The sequence below is a fragment of the Parasteatoda tepidariorum genome, chromosome 9 (genome assembly GCF_043381705.1).
Source record: "Parasteatoda tepidariorum isolate YZ-2023 chromosome 9, CAS_Ptep_4.0, whole genome shotgun sequence".
In the NCBI taxonomy this organism is placed as follows: Eukaryota; Metazoa; Arthropoda; class Arachnida; order Araneae; family Theridiidae; genus Parasteatoda; species Parasteatoda tepidariorum.
Genome location: NC_092212.1, coordinates 55,545,547 through 55,560,848, shown reverse-complemented (window position 1 = coordinate 55,560,848; position 15,302 = coordinate 55,545,547). Strand labels below are relative to the sequence as shown.

General features: G+C 25.7%; 1 protein-coding gene across 6 annotated transcripts in view; it reads left to right on the top strand.

Moving 5' to 3' along the window:
• The window catches only part of LOC107444682 (uncharacterized), a 165,495-nt gene extending 151,070 nt beyond the window's left edge, over positions 1 to 14,425 (top strand). For 3 of the 6 annotated variants that reach the window (XM_016058907.3, XM_071184849.1, XM_071184848.1), the window contains exons 5-15: positions 4,060 to 4,160; positions 4,604 to 4,762; positions 4,910 to 5,003; positions 5,319 to 5,382; positions 5,652 to 5,798; positions 6,742 to 6,878; positions 8,795 to 9,069; positions 9,570 to 9,627; positions 10,178 to 10,392; positions 11,330 to 11,538; positions 12,496 to 14,425. In XM_016058907.3, the coding sequence (XP_015914393.1) occupies positions 4,060 to 4,160; positions 4,604 to 4,762; positions 4,910 to 5,003; positions 5,319 to 5,382; positions 5,652 to 5,798; positions 6,742 to 6,878; positions 8,795 to 9,069; positions 9,570 to 9,627; positions 10,178 to 10,392; positions 11,330 to 11,538; positions 12,496 to 12,697 (1,661 nt within the window). In that variant the 3' untranslated portion in view covers positions 12,698 to 14,425. Of the gene's footprint in view, positions 1 to 4,059; positions 4,161 to 4,603; positions 4,763 to 4,909; positions 5,004 to 5,318; positions 5,383 to 5,651; positions 5,799 to 6,738; positions 6,879 to 8,794; positions 9,070 to 9,569; positions 9,628 to 10,177; positions 10,393 to 11,329; positions 11,539 to 12,495 lie in introns of all 6 variants that reach the window. The other 3 variants (XM_016058902.3, XM_016058916.4, XM_016058910.4) reach the window with 1 other exon arrangement.
• The last annotated feature ends 877 nt before the right edge of the window (positions 14,426 to 15,302 follow it).

Below are 15,302 nucleotides of genomic sequence, written 5' to 3'. Positions count from 1 at the left end.
TGCCGCTCTTTCTTTCACATTTTTAATAAGTTTTATTCTGTACATTTAATAGTGTATTCTTAGTTGCTGAAAAAAATCTGTCACTATAAATTAAACACAGCACGCGATTACAATGCATTTTTTTTTTCATTTGTGATTTTCCTCTATTCCATCTGACATCGTGAGCTAGAAAATATATCATTTCTTTGTGGAAAATAAATATAAAAAAAAGTGTTTTGGAAGCTGTGATTGTGTTTGAAAGAAATTTGATTGTGTGTGTGTGTCCTAGTGACAAGAATACTGTGCCCGAATTCTTTGAATGCTGGTGTAGTGGTACTAGGTAATAAAAAAAGACCTTCCCTGTAGAGTTCAAGGCGCCAGAAATGTCCATATTAGATATTCTTTCCTTCTAAGAACTAGTCTCTGCAACTTATAGGGATAAAGATGGAATAGTGTAGACAGCTTCTTCATACTGGGTTCAAGGTCAGCTATAACGGCCAGTTGTTCTCAAGAAATAAAAGATTGGAGTAAATAGGTTAGGTGGTTGTTCCGTTTTAACTCTTCTAATATTGACCAAACTCCTTATTGCTCTATAGCCTATAATCAAAGGTTTCTATTTATCCGACATTTTTAAATTTATGGATTGAGAATGCATACTGAGGCACGTGCTTGCTTTGTTCTAGAGCAGTGGCGGGAATCCGTGATTCTCGTGTTATTGTTTCCAGTAGCGAAAGCTAATTTTTCCTAGTTTTATATTCTGTTTGCCTATCGGATTGCTTTTCGGATATTGATTAACATTCTATGGTTTTACCTTTGACATTTCTCGATGTTTGCTCTTTCTAAACATAAAAAGGTACGATGTATTCTCTAAGACCAAAGTAAACTAATTATTGCATATTAAACATTATTCCCAAATACAATTTTCGCGAATATTTCAGTTGTGCGGAGTTGCAATATATTAAAATATAAAACTCCTAAAAATAAGACACACTTAAAATAAAAATAAGAGTATTTTAAGGTTAGATAAAAATAAGAGTATTTTAAGGTTATTTGCTAAAAAAATATAGATTAACACTATTCACTAAATCTAATATACACATAAGATATAAAATAATGTGACAGTGAGTTCTGTCTCTCTTTCTTTGCAGTATTTTATACAAAATCAAATTTTAATGCATACTGCAGATAAAATATTCATAATTCAAAGGTAAAAAAAAATCTTTTTCAGCACCTAAATATATTGAACCATACAACTGGGCCTTCTTTTGATTAGCGTGACATTACTAATATTCAAATTATTTGCTAGTTAAAACTTTTTGAATTCTAGTTATCATCACGCATGCTGGTGTCGTTTAATGCTGTTCACAGTTCCAAGAAAAATCTTCCCTAAGGCGTATCATAAAACCGCAAGAAGAAACAAAAAATTACTCTTTTTCTTCTTTTATGCAGTGTGAATGACCGCTGCAATTTCGTTAAAGCCATCTTCGTTATATTCCCTGGCGTATTACAAATCCTTTTTTCCAAGGCTGTGTTTCTAAGCCCTACAGCTAAGCCAACGCGGGTGTCGCCTTTTCTTTGTTTCTTTTCTGCTTCTGCATGTATTTGAATCCAAGTTTTCAGGCCAAGGTTTTTGGGTCAAACACGTTTTGGTTACTGGTTTCAACTTGTTCAACCCAACTACCCATTTCCCTTATTTTAAACGTTTTTGGCGACATTTGATTAATGTTTTTTCTTTTTAGGCGTTTTGAATTCCAGATGCTTTACCATGCATTTACTCATGCCTTAACGACCTTAATGACATTTTTTGTTGTTGTTTTATTTAAAAGAAATTATTATTGAATATGCCTATTCATTTATTTGAAAATTTGTAACAACATATTTGCCTAACAGTAGCAATTATACTTTAAATTTTAATGATACTAAGCAATGCATTGTTCATTCAATTTATTGTGTTCGATTTTTGCTGTAAAAATAGTTTTTAAATAGCTATAATAATAAAATATCGTATAATTAATATTTAAGATGTGTAATAAATCTGAATAATAGCTAATAATATTATTCAATTTACTCGATAGTGAGCTGACTAGATTATGCAATTAAATTGTTAATGTGCCTCTTAAAATGTGAAATTAATCTTAATAGAATCAGTTGATTTTACTTCCTATTTTTTAATGATAGGTGTACGAATAGTGCGATCTGTAACATCATAGTTCCATGCTTTAGAAATTTCTGTTAGGCTTTCTCGTAAATTGCTTTTTGGCATGGATTCTTGCATGAAATGCAAACAGGAAAGGATATACTGCTTTCTCTAAAAGTTAAGTGACTGCGAAAATTAATATTTCCCCATCAAATGCGTTAACAAGTTTGAAATGTTTCGAAATATTTTGGGAAATAAGATCTAAAAAAAAATCGTTCGTTAATTAGAAAACTCACTCGATACTTGGAAGTTATTTTACGAAGAAATTTACAAAATGTTCTTGGTTCCTCGAAGAAAAAAATTGCAAAATAGAAAATCTCTTTAATAGAAGTCCGACTGTAATTTGAAAATAAGGTTGATAACTAGAAACTTTATAAAAAATGGACTCCCCTTGACTGCGATGACTTGATCCAAGTTTGCGATCTTGAATTCTGGGAGAGGAAAGGTTAGTATGTTTTTAGACTGAGAGTGAGTGAAGAAATAACCCTCAGGTTATTTCCTTCTGTTTTTTTGGCCTATCCCCAAAACACATAGTGTCTACATCTGATTGAAACAGTTTAAATAAAAATTGATGTCTAAAGAGTAATTAGCGATATTTCATTGTTGCACCGGCTGACAAACAGCTTGAATGTTTCTACAAATAGATTGCTTTCATTTGTGATAACGTAACTCATTTTCTCAAATGTTTTTTTTTTTTTTTTTTTTTTTTTTTTTTTTTTTTTTGTTCTCGCCTCCTTTTCTTTTATTTTAGACTATTTCTTTTTTGTCTCACAAGGAGAGATTTTTTTGACGTTCTTAATCACACTTCAGGTTTAATTTAAGTAATTAAGTTAATTTCTTTTGTTTCATATATATGGTTATATTCCATCTATCCATGAATTTATCCATTCATATATGTTGTTAATCACACTTCAGGTTCAATTTATGTAATTAAGTTAATTTCTTTTATTCCTTATATATGGTTATATTCCATCTATCCATGAATTTATCCATTCATACATGTTGTTAATCACACTTCAGGTTTAATTTATGTAATTAAGTTAATTTCTTTTGTTCCATATATATGGTTATATTCCATCTATCCATGAATTTATTCATTCATATATATTGTTAATCACACTTCAGGTTTAATTTATGTAATTAAGTTAAATTCTTTTGTTCCATATGTATGGTTATATTCCATCTATCCATGAATTTATCCATTCATATATGTTGTTGATAACACTTCAGGTTTAATTTATGTAATTAAGTTAAATTCTTTTGTTCCATATGTATGGTTATATTCCATCTATCCATGAATTTATCCATTCATATATATTGCCAATCACACTTCAGGTTTAATTTATGTAATTAAGTTAATTTCTTTTGTTCCTTATATATGGTTATATTCCATCTATCCATGAATTTATCTATTCATACATGTTGTTAATCACACTTCAGGTTTAATTTATGTAATTAAGTTTATTTCTTTTGTTCCATATATATGGTTATATTCCATCTATCCATGAATTTATCCATTCATATATATTGTTAATCACACTTCAGGTTTAATTCATGTAATTAAGTTAATTTCTTTTGTTCCATATGTATGGTTATATTCCATCTATCCATGAATTTATCCATTCATATATATTGTTAAATTCCATATATCCATGAGTTCTCTCCATATATATTGTTATATTCCATTATTATTTCATTATATTCCAATTAAATGAATGAAGAAGTGATAACCTCATTTTGGCCATACCCTACAATTTTTGAACTTTGTGCGAAATAAAATTATCAGTGGTAGTAAACTAACTTACACAATTTTCATAAAAAATTTTTCTCTATGTCTCTCTATGAATTATGTCAATTACTAAGTATTGTGATTTTTTTTATAGTTATTGGTGATATGTTAAAAAGAGGATTATCAGGAGGAGAAAAGAAGAGAGCAAATATAGCCTGCGAGCTGTTACAAAACCCCTCACTTATGCTTCTCGATGTAAGAAAATTCTTTTGATTACTCTTTGAAATGATCTATGAAATAAATATATTTTGCTGTGTTTAATATTCCAAGCTTAATTAATTTGAATTATAGTTGCTTTTTACTTTATTCCTGCAATCTTTTCTTTAAATAAATGCAATTTTTACTTAGATATTCCTTAATCATTTTAATCGTCAATCGTGTCAGAAATTCATAATAGTCAGTTTTTTTTGTTTGTTTTTTTAATATTTATTTTAAATTTAGTGTAATTTTTGACAAAAGATTTGATGATTACCAGGCTCAAAAACAATCGATGATTAAATACATTAAAGTCATTTTTGTATCATTATAATTTTTTTTAAACATTGTCTCCTTTTTAAACTGGTCTAGTTTTTAAACTTGATAACAATTTTAATACAACATTCTTATGCATTTCTAATGTCATGTTTATTTCATTTCAGGAACCTACCTCAGGCCTTGATTCTTGTACAGCACATTCTTTGATGGTTTCCCTGAAAAGGTTAACAGCTGAAAACAAATCATTGGTTGTAACTGTTCATCAGCCGTCCAGTCAAATCTTTTACATGTTTGATAAATTACTGTTGCTCTGCAATGGTCAGGTGGGTATATTGTTTTATTTTACTACATAAATATATATACTTTTATATATATATATTCATGTAAGATGTAAAATTTTTTCAACATTCTTTTTAATTTTATTTATATATTTCTGAATACAACAATAATTTTTATTTATATCTCTTAAGGTTGCTTACTTTGGAGAAGCTGGAAAAGTGGTTGACTTTTTTACCCGTTTGGGAATGCAAATTTCAGCTCACTACAACCCTGCAGATTTTATAAGTAGGTATTCTTTACAAATCAAAATTTATATTTCTGTAACTTGCATAGCAAAGCAATGAATTTTAAATTGGAAATTAAGTTTCTGAATACCATCTAAAATTTTTAATGTTATTATTAAAAATAATATGCTTTCACTACTCTTAATCCATTATAATATTTTGAAGCTGTTCATTTAGTAATTGTTAATTCTCAACTTTTGACAATTGTTAATTGTCACTTTTTTTGCTGAAAATTTAATTACCTTTTTTTTAATAATATTTTTTAAGCATAATGTTTGTATGCTGATTAAAATATGAATGGAATTTTTTATTGCAGTGGAACAAGTGAAGAAAACTACAGATGTTCAAGAAAAGATTATTCATGCAGCTATTGAACAAAAGTAATTTTTTTTTAAATCTCTGATATTCGCTTACTAAATTATTGTATGAACATATTTAAATTATTATTGAATCGAAAACTATTCGTATTTTTCATTAAATCACATAAAATATAATCGAACTTTAAATGTTTTTCTTAATAAAATATATTAATTTTGAAAAAATTGAAAAATTAAAATTGAAATTTTATTTATATTAAAATTGAAGTTAAATAAATTTCTTCATTATTATAGTAATTTGAAAAAATCTTAACATCAAATTTAAATTTTAGGAAAGACCCTGAATACCCCAAAGAATTGCAAGAAGATTTCTATTGCCCATCAGTTGTCATTGACTCATCTCCCCCATATGATGGAAATGGAAAGTCAGTTGAATGCATTCAATGCCATAGGCAAATGTGGCCCGGTATGAACCACAGGTAATTTAAACACTTTATCATGACTTTAATATCGAATTTATCATAACATTTATAAGTATATATTATATTTATTAGAGCATTTATTTTTTAGTTAACCTTACAGTGTTTTGTTGAATATATCATTAATATTATTTATTTAAAGCATTTATTATTAAATTTATTTATTGATATTTTTTGTTTAGTTTATAATTACATGTAATTAATAAATTTAGCAATTAATTGTTTGTAAAACTATTATTACATATGTATTAAATTTATCCTCGCATTTATTATTTATTTGCCTTTAAATCTATTTATTGATTATATTATTACATTCATCATTAATTATACATATTTTTACAGTTATTTATTACATTCATCATCCACATTTTTTTGTTTTATTTATCACTATATTTGATATCAATTATATTTTAACAGTTATTTATTAAATTTACCGTCATATTTATTTTTTTTTATTCATCACTATGTTTCTAATCAANACAGTTATTTATTACATTCATCATCCACATTTATTTGTTTTATTTATCACTATATTTGATATCAATTATATTTTAACAGTTATTTATTAAATTTACCATCATATTTATTTTTTTTTTATTCATCACTATGTTTTTAATCAATTGTAAATTTTTTTAACATTTATTCATTAAATTTATTATCATTTTAACTTGTTTTATTTCTTACTATATTTATAATCAATTATGCATTTTTAATATTTATTTATTACTAAATGTATCATTAATCATTACACATTTACTTCACTATATTCATAATCAATTATGCATTTTTTAACATATATTTATAATCACATTAATTTTTTTAATTTATCATTACATTTATTTTAGCATTTATTTATTAAGCGTTATTACAAATTATATTTTCTGACAGTTTTTAAAGAAATGTTAGTTGTTCGTTTGTATTTCTAACAAAATATTCCCAGCAGAAATGAAGAAAATTGTGAGCCATGTAACCATTCTCTGTGGAATATGTCTGAAGAATCAATGGATCACAACCAACCAGTTGAATTGAGAGTTGTTATTGATTCAGATAAAAAACTACAAACAGTTTACAGTAAAGTTGGTAAGGAAAATGTTTTTATATTATAATTCATTCTTCAAATGTTTTATATTAATTTTTTCTTGCATTTGTGTATAAAAAATAAAATTCTTTGCGTTTAATTAATTATATTCTTATTTGAAATATGAGTAATAAAAGAATATTTTAACTTTTACTTTGAGTTATATTTTTCATTTATGTGAAGTTTATATCGATTTATTCTTATGTTAGAATCATTTTTAAATAAATAGTTTTCAAATTTTAGGAATTAATTTCGGTAATTGGTATTAGTTTTCTATTATTATTTTCTTAAAATGTTAAGAACTTTTCAAAACACAATTCAAGTAATTTAAATGTAAGTTTTTTTAAACTAAATTTTCACACAAAACTGAACAGTTTTCCTAAATGAGACATTGATAATCAAGTATCTAGTACTAATCATTAATGATAAAATAATTTTGTTGTGTAAATATATGTTTATTTTGGCCAAATCCTAACCAATGTAAGTATTCACTCTATAGCACCCTTACAAATAATTTATATTAATTTTTTTCCTGATAAATAGGCAGCTGCTTTTATTATTATTTTTTAATTTTGCAATGCTTGCTTATTCTCTTTTCTTTAAAATTTTTTTATTGGTGCTCATGTTGTTCATTCGCATTGTTTGTTTTATTTTGTTAAGTTTGAATTCTTTTTCTTTATTGCATGTTGCTTTTAATTTTTCTTCTTCTTTTGCTTGTATTTGTGGCTGTTTTATTAAAATAGAGCATGTTTTGTTTTACAAGCAGATAAGTGTATAAAATAAGAGTCGCATATTTCTTTACTGTGTGGAACTGATGAAGGTAGAGTGCATCAGAAGGAATATGGGAATCATATGGATTATAGTAAAAAATAAAATTAATTTTAAGTTTTTTAAAATTTATTTATTTCTACAATTATTTCCTTGATTAAGTAAGGTGAAGAATTAATCTGAATTTATTTAAAATTATTTTATATTTTCTTCAATTAAGTTAGAAAATGTTTACTCTAAATACATTATTATAATACTGACTAATTAAGTTTCAATTCATATTTTACACCTTTTCTTTATTATATTTATGATCTATATATTTTTTTACATTTTATTATGTGTAGAGATTTAAAATTTGTTTGTCTCATATAATGAACGACTTCTTTAACTTATAAAAATAATTTCTTTCTAATTGTATTATTTTGTAGAAAGAAATTTCTTTTAAAATTTTTATGATAGCACATTGGAATGATGATTGACTTAATGATTTCGAAGTCGACCTAAACCTCTTAATTGTCTAACGTTTGTTCAGATTTTATAAACAATCAAATTTGAAAACTGTGCAGTTTTGTCGAATTGTGATCGATTAGTTATGTTTTAAATTATAAAAGTAAACTTGTATTTTCGGAGTACGCTATTTTTATTTTAATATGTTATTCTTTTGTAAATAGTTTGTTTAGACACGTTTGCATGAAAAATGACGTCATTCTTTTTAAGTTACATTATGTCTCTAAATTCTGATAATTTAGAGCCATTGATGATGTCTTTAAATTTACAAATGCACTAAGTATAAGAAAAAAAAAGAAAATCATTCTGAAAACTGTGCAGTTTTGTCAAAAAGCACTTTGACTAAATATTTATGAAGATCATCTATTCTTTAATTCAAAAATTTTTTAAATTGAGCATTACAATAAATGAAAATATAATTATTTAAACAATTTATAATAAAATATATTTTGTTACTAAGTAATATTTTTCCAAATAATTTTGTAGCTACAATATTTTGCATGAATTCAGTAGCTATAATTTATCTAATATTTCATTACACTTTTAAAAAATGGTTATGTATTTGATGTAGTAATTCTGAATTTTCAGTTAAGCAATCAAATTTGACTTTTTTAATTTAAATAAAATTTTTTCTTTGTTATAGAATCCAGAGATGACGATGATTCCGGTAGGTCTTCTTGGTCGGAAGCAGCTAGTTCTACTTTTAGTAGCGAGGTAGACCTGAATGAGGAGAGAAAATGGCCGACATGTTTTACCACGCAACTAAAAGTTCTCACAAAGCGCAACTTTGTTGAAGCTCGATCCAGAATGCTTTCCAAACTGAACTGGGTTCAAACCTTTGCATTGGGAATTCTCTGTGGTCTTTTATGGTTCCAAGTACCAAGAGTTGAATCATCCATTGTGGACATTAGAGGATGGGTAAGGGAAATAACATTCTCTTGTTTATCATAACTGTCAGCTTTTTTTAAAAATTTTGATAGTGGCTGTGAAATAACTACTAAAGTATTCAAATTTATCTCTTTTTTTAAAAAAACCCGAAAAAAAGGAAGAAAAAAAAAGAAGAAGAAAAATGTCCGCATTTACAAAATAATAATTGATAGTCATGATTTATGTATACTTATGTTTAATTTTGTGTTAAATTGTGCTACTGCTGAGAAAAATGGATTGTAAAAAGTGTAAAAGTTTACAGCCTTACCATTATATATTTAATTGTGTGCATAATTCAAGACAAATCGAAACATAATTATGTATGTTTAAATCAATGTTTAATTTTGACATCGCTGAGAAAAATAATTTTTTTAAGGCGTAAAAGTTGGCAGTTATGGATGATATATTTAATTATACAATAAATACTTGATTATTTTTTTAAAACTTTCAGTACATTTTTTAAAATGTCATTATGTTTTACTTATTTGCAGATGTTTTTTGGAACTACATATTGGATGTTGTTTGCACTTTTTGGAGCTTTAGTTTCTTGTAAGTATGATTACAACTAAGTTTTCCATTGTAATATTATTAAATTATTAAAGGTATCTATTCCAATTTGCAATCAACTAATACTTAAAGCTTTAATGTAGCAAATAGACTATTAGCATTAGTCAATTTCAATGTGATCATAATCATTTAACACTCCATAATATAATAATTGTATAAATATCAATTTGGTAGAATAATAAATTCTAAATGTTTTTTTTTATATTGTGTGAAAAATATATTAACATGTAACTTTAGAGATTTATATTGATAAAGTTAAATTTGCATTGTACTTTTAAGCATTCATTAGGAATGTATTTTCATATCTTTTGTTTCACTTAAAAAGATCTTTTTATTATACTTCTCTCAAATTAATTAAACTAATTATTGGTTAAATAAATGTATAAAAATATTTCTTATGTATTTAATTCATTGCATTATTTTCCTTATGCATAATAGGCCTTGCTAGTTATTTTAAATTAATATTAATATGAAACAAAATACATTAAATAGAGCCTTTTTATTATAATTAATGTTTGTTTTTATTTTTCAGTTCCCCCTGAGAGAGAAGTTATTAACAAAGAGAGAGCATCTGGAGCTTATAGATTATCTGCCTATTACATAGCAAAAATGATAGGTGAACTGCCATTAGTTATGACACTGCCAACAGTTTTTCATGTGATCTCATACCTCTTGCTTGGAGCTCACAATGCTCAAACATTTTTCAGTCTCTGGGGCTTCCTCTTACTTAGCACAATAGTATCACAGGTAATAAATCTTCATTTTATAACATTTTTCTAAATGTTTATTTTTAATACCGCTGTGACTGAAATTGTATTCGATTAATGTTATAAAGTCTTTTTTTTATGAATAAAACTGAGAAACAGTTTTGCATATTTCTTACATTATGTGTGAAAAAATTGTTCCAAAAGCTTTACTTTCTAATATTATTGATTGTTTGCACACACATACTGTACAGCAGAGTTTAATCATGTATGAATTTTTTAAGTCTTAGCAATGGAGATATTTGCCATAAAATTGCTGTCAAATGTAATTGAAATTTAATTGGAATCCAATTGCATTTACACAGCCCCAATACAGTTATTACTGATAATTTCATCAAATGTGATTGATGATGTCTATATTTAAATACAAATATTACCATATCCAGAAAAACTTGACACTTATTTTTTTGTAAATTATTATTTGATACAAAAAGTTACCTATGTGTGAAATATTGAAGTAATTGAATGTTAAATTGTTAAGAGTATTATTGTTACAGTATTTATTGCCTTTCATATAAAAAAATTAATTAAGTGCTAGTTCCTTTAAATGCTTTATATTGAAAAAACATTTCAAAGTAAGAAAAGGATTTTAATACAAACAAAAAAAAAATTTTTTTTTTGAAAATGAGACAGCATTTTACACATTTTCAATTTTTTTTGTGTTAATACATGTTATATGGCATAAATATGATGTAATGAGATATTCTATAAATATAATAATTACTGTAAACTGACTGAACTATTGAAACTAATGTTAAATTATTAATAATTAATGTGGGATTTTTATCAGTAGGAAAAAACAACTTTAAAAGGCAAGTTTAAAACTAATTAAATTCCAATGAATTTAATTGTATTTGTGTAGTATATTTTACAATTAGTTTGTTTTCTAAATTATAATTTTTAATTTCTTTTTTTATCAGAGTGTGGGACTTTTTATTGGTGCTGCTTGTGTTGATCTCCAAGTATCCATCACAGTTTCTGCTCTCTACTCTCTTTCAACCATGCTATTTGGAGGATATTATGTATCTTCTATTCCATATTGGTTGAAATGGTTACAGTATTTCTCCATGGTTCATTATGCCTACCAAAATATGCAGATGATTGAATTTGGTGGAGGACCCCCCATGAGGTAAATAAATCTTCACAAGTTGTAAAACTTCTTTGCAAGAGAAGTTGTTTTATGAGATCTAATACTTTAATTATAGAACTTGCAGTTGAAAAAAATAAAAATTTATTGTAGCCATCATTTTACAAATAAATAAAAAATTTTATGAAGATATGTTTTATCATATTTAAATATAGCATACAAAAATATTAGACGTCATTATGAATCAAGATTTATATTCTTTTCACAGTTGTACTTATTTAAAATTAAAAATAGTAATGTAGTAAAAAAAATTCTGCTTTTCATATACATTATGTTGCTTCTGCATTTTTCATTTAATTTTGAATTTGAAGAGATTTAAAAACGATGTTTTAAAGTCAATAACAGTTTTGAAAAACGAACTCTTAGTCTCAAAACCAACAGAGACATTTTAATAAATTTTGACAAACATAATTTAATTGTTCGTTTTGTCGTGTAAATAAGAAAAACTAAAGAAAGCAAGTGAGGAAGTCACAACATTCTTGAACTGAATTGCTTGTAATTTTATTCCTTTGTATAATTTTAAAAAATTCATTTAACATTAACTTTCAAAACGATTGCTAAAATAAATTATGTTAAAATATTTAATTCTATATATATTTTATAAATATGTAATTGTGTATATGTATATATATAAATTTCAAATTTATAATATAAACTTTTTTTCTATTTGTGCTTGTTTCATCACAGAAGTTTTCTTCTGATATTACGTATTAAGGAAATGTTGTATTCCTAATATTTATAAAGAAAAAGAAATGTATGAAAATGTATGGTCAAATTAAAAAAAAAATCTCAAATAGGAATTCAGAAATCACGAGAGTATAATTTATTAGGTGTATTTCTTACTGAATAATAATTTTTTACAAAATGTATCATCAACAAATTTAATTATCTACTAATTCAATATATACAGACTGCTAATGTTGTACTTTTTCTTCACAGGTGCGCTGAAGAAAATTCCTTATTCGAAATTTGCCGTAACAGTAATACGAACTCTACAGTGTACATTCCAGCTGACCATATTGTCAACCAGCACGGCCCATCACTGCCAATGTGGGCGAACACACTCATTCTCTTAGCGTTTCTGGTCATATTCCGACTGCTGGGTTATGCAGTGCTGAGATACGCCCGGAGACCTAAATAGTGTATTAACCACATATATCATCAACCACGTGACCACCGAAACATTCTCATTTTTTGAAAAATAATTCCTTTTATTCTTAAAGGAATAAAACAAATTGCACTCTTTTCCAAGTCATAGACTCCTTTGGACAAACGCAACTGTGAAGTTAACTGATATATTATAAATAAATCCATTTATATCAATACAGATTTATATATATATATATTATGCAGTATAAATGTCTGGATATTTAAAATATCAGTTTCTGCATTAGGGTAAATAAGTACCTAAACAGAGGGCTGCTCTCCCTCGGAGAAGAAGTGCATTTTTGTTCTAGAAAGAGTACAAAACGTGCTCATTTTTGGATGATGTGTTCACCGAGTGAACGTAATATGAACATATTTTGATATCTAGCCATTATGTGAGTCTCTTTTAACATTTTACTGTATATAAGTTATGAACAAATTGATAAATATTATTAGAAGATATTTGTACTCTAGTGCCAAATGAATAACAATTATGTGGAAGGCCCAAGATTAAAGAGAGGAGGAAGATGTTGAAAATAAGGACAGTTTAATTGTGATATTAAGAACAAAACGTTCTTTATTATGAAACGATTTAAATGATGGAAATACATTTCTAACCATTTAAGTACAAGCACATATGTTACATGCTTCAGTCAAGGTGCATTCATCAATGCATTTCTTTTAAATTACTTATATGTTTAGTGCATGTTTCATAAGGTAGTAAATCATTTGTTTGAATTTAAACATTTGTCTTAAGTTGAGATGATTAATTGCACAACTTTGATTTGATCAATTTCTTGCCATTTAGAGTTGAGTTGCATTTTCACATTTTTATAGTTCAAAGTTTCATACATTTTAGCATATCATTACTGCACATAACTGTCCATATTCAGATTTATATTTTCTTTGTCTTTTTTTTTGGCGTGGACTTTAATGCTTGTAAGAAATTCCTCATATTTTAAGACAATTTTTTTGATTGAAGTAACAGTTTTCAAATATATTAAGAGCTTATAATATAAGACTGTCTTGGGTTTTATCTCATGTAATTTAAACAGTTTCATGATTAGTTTTAAGTAATTGTTTGTGAAGAGAAAACTAGCCTGATAATTTCATTGTACTTTGAAAATTTGTCCATGCCTGTCATAAATTCATTTATGTTACTTTTTTTTAATGTTACGTTGATGTATTTCATATGTGTTTGAAAATTGAAAATGTGCTACTGAAAAAAAGCAATTCGTAAAAAAAATGCGTATTTTATTATTTAATGTTTGAAGTTAATTGATTTTACTCAAATAATTAAATATTGATCTTAATTGAGAGTTGTACAAAAGTTTATAGTTAGTATTTGCATATACGTTCATAATATATTTATATATGATTATCATTTTTAAGTTTTAGAGCAAAAGTGCCTCTATAACATTTGAGGATTATTGGAACGCTATAGCTATGGCTATTAAGTTCACATGCACAAGCTGTGAGAGTGAAAATGGCTGAATGAAAGATTTACGAAATGAAATTGAACGTTTTTGAAATAGTTTTCAACTATGCAATAATTCATGTTGATTGCTTAAAAGGGGTAATAAAACAGATTTATTAGGTGGATAAATTATCTTATCAATCATTTAAATTTAAAAACTAATCGATTATTTTTCATTTTTTGGTGAACAATATTATCTAATGTAATTGAAAAATCATAATTTATTTTAAAAAAAGTATAAAAAAATAATGATTAATATTAAAAAATATACATCTTAATGTTTATTAAATAATTAACTAATATAACAATATTTCTTCAAAATTTCATTTTAAAAATAAATTTAAAAGATCAATTTGTCGATGTGATTCTGTAATACATTTTTTTTCTACCTTATCTTATATTATCCCTTTCTAGCTTTCAAACATACGTAAAAGCAGTGTTATGTATTTTATGAAATCTTAATTATTTAAACTATCTGTACTTCTATAAAAATTCATTTACCTGAATTACACCTTATTTAATTAGTATATTAGAAGCAGTGCCTCTTCTTACTATGTTAACGTTCCTAATATTGTGATATCACCATATAGGGTGCTAAGAGAACTGCTATCTATTTAAGTATGATAATTCTTTTAATATTTCTGATCAAAATCTTGCTTATTTTTTAGTTTTATATTACGTTCTTCATTCCTATAAATAAGACTAAAGTCATAGTCCTACATAAAATCAAAGATTGTACATGAATTTTTTTTTTGGTTCCTGTAGAAAAATTTTAGTTCAGTTTTATTTTTCTTTTATTATTATTTAAGTTTTGTCCTCGTTTGATAAAGATAGTTTTATGTATGATTTGTATTTTACTTGTATTTTGTTCTTATTTTAAAACAAAGCTTATTGAATCTGACCTCTAAAATTCCAATTCATAATAAATTTAAAAAAAATTTATTTGTTATGAAGACAGATACTAATATTTGGCAAAGAAATTACTTTTTAAAATATTTGACTTTGAGTTTGGATTTAAAGAGTAAATTTGAATTATTTAAAATCGATTGCTTTTATCATATATATAGTATATATATTTAGATTTTTTAAATTTTTCATAAATTGTGAGAGTAATTAAACTAAC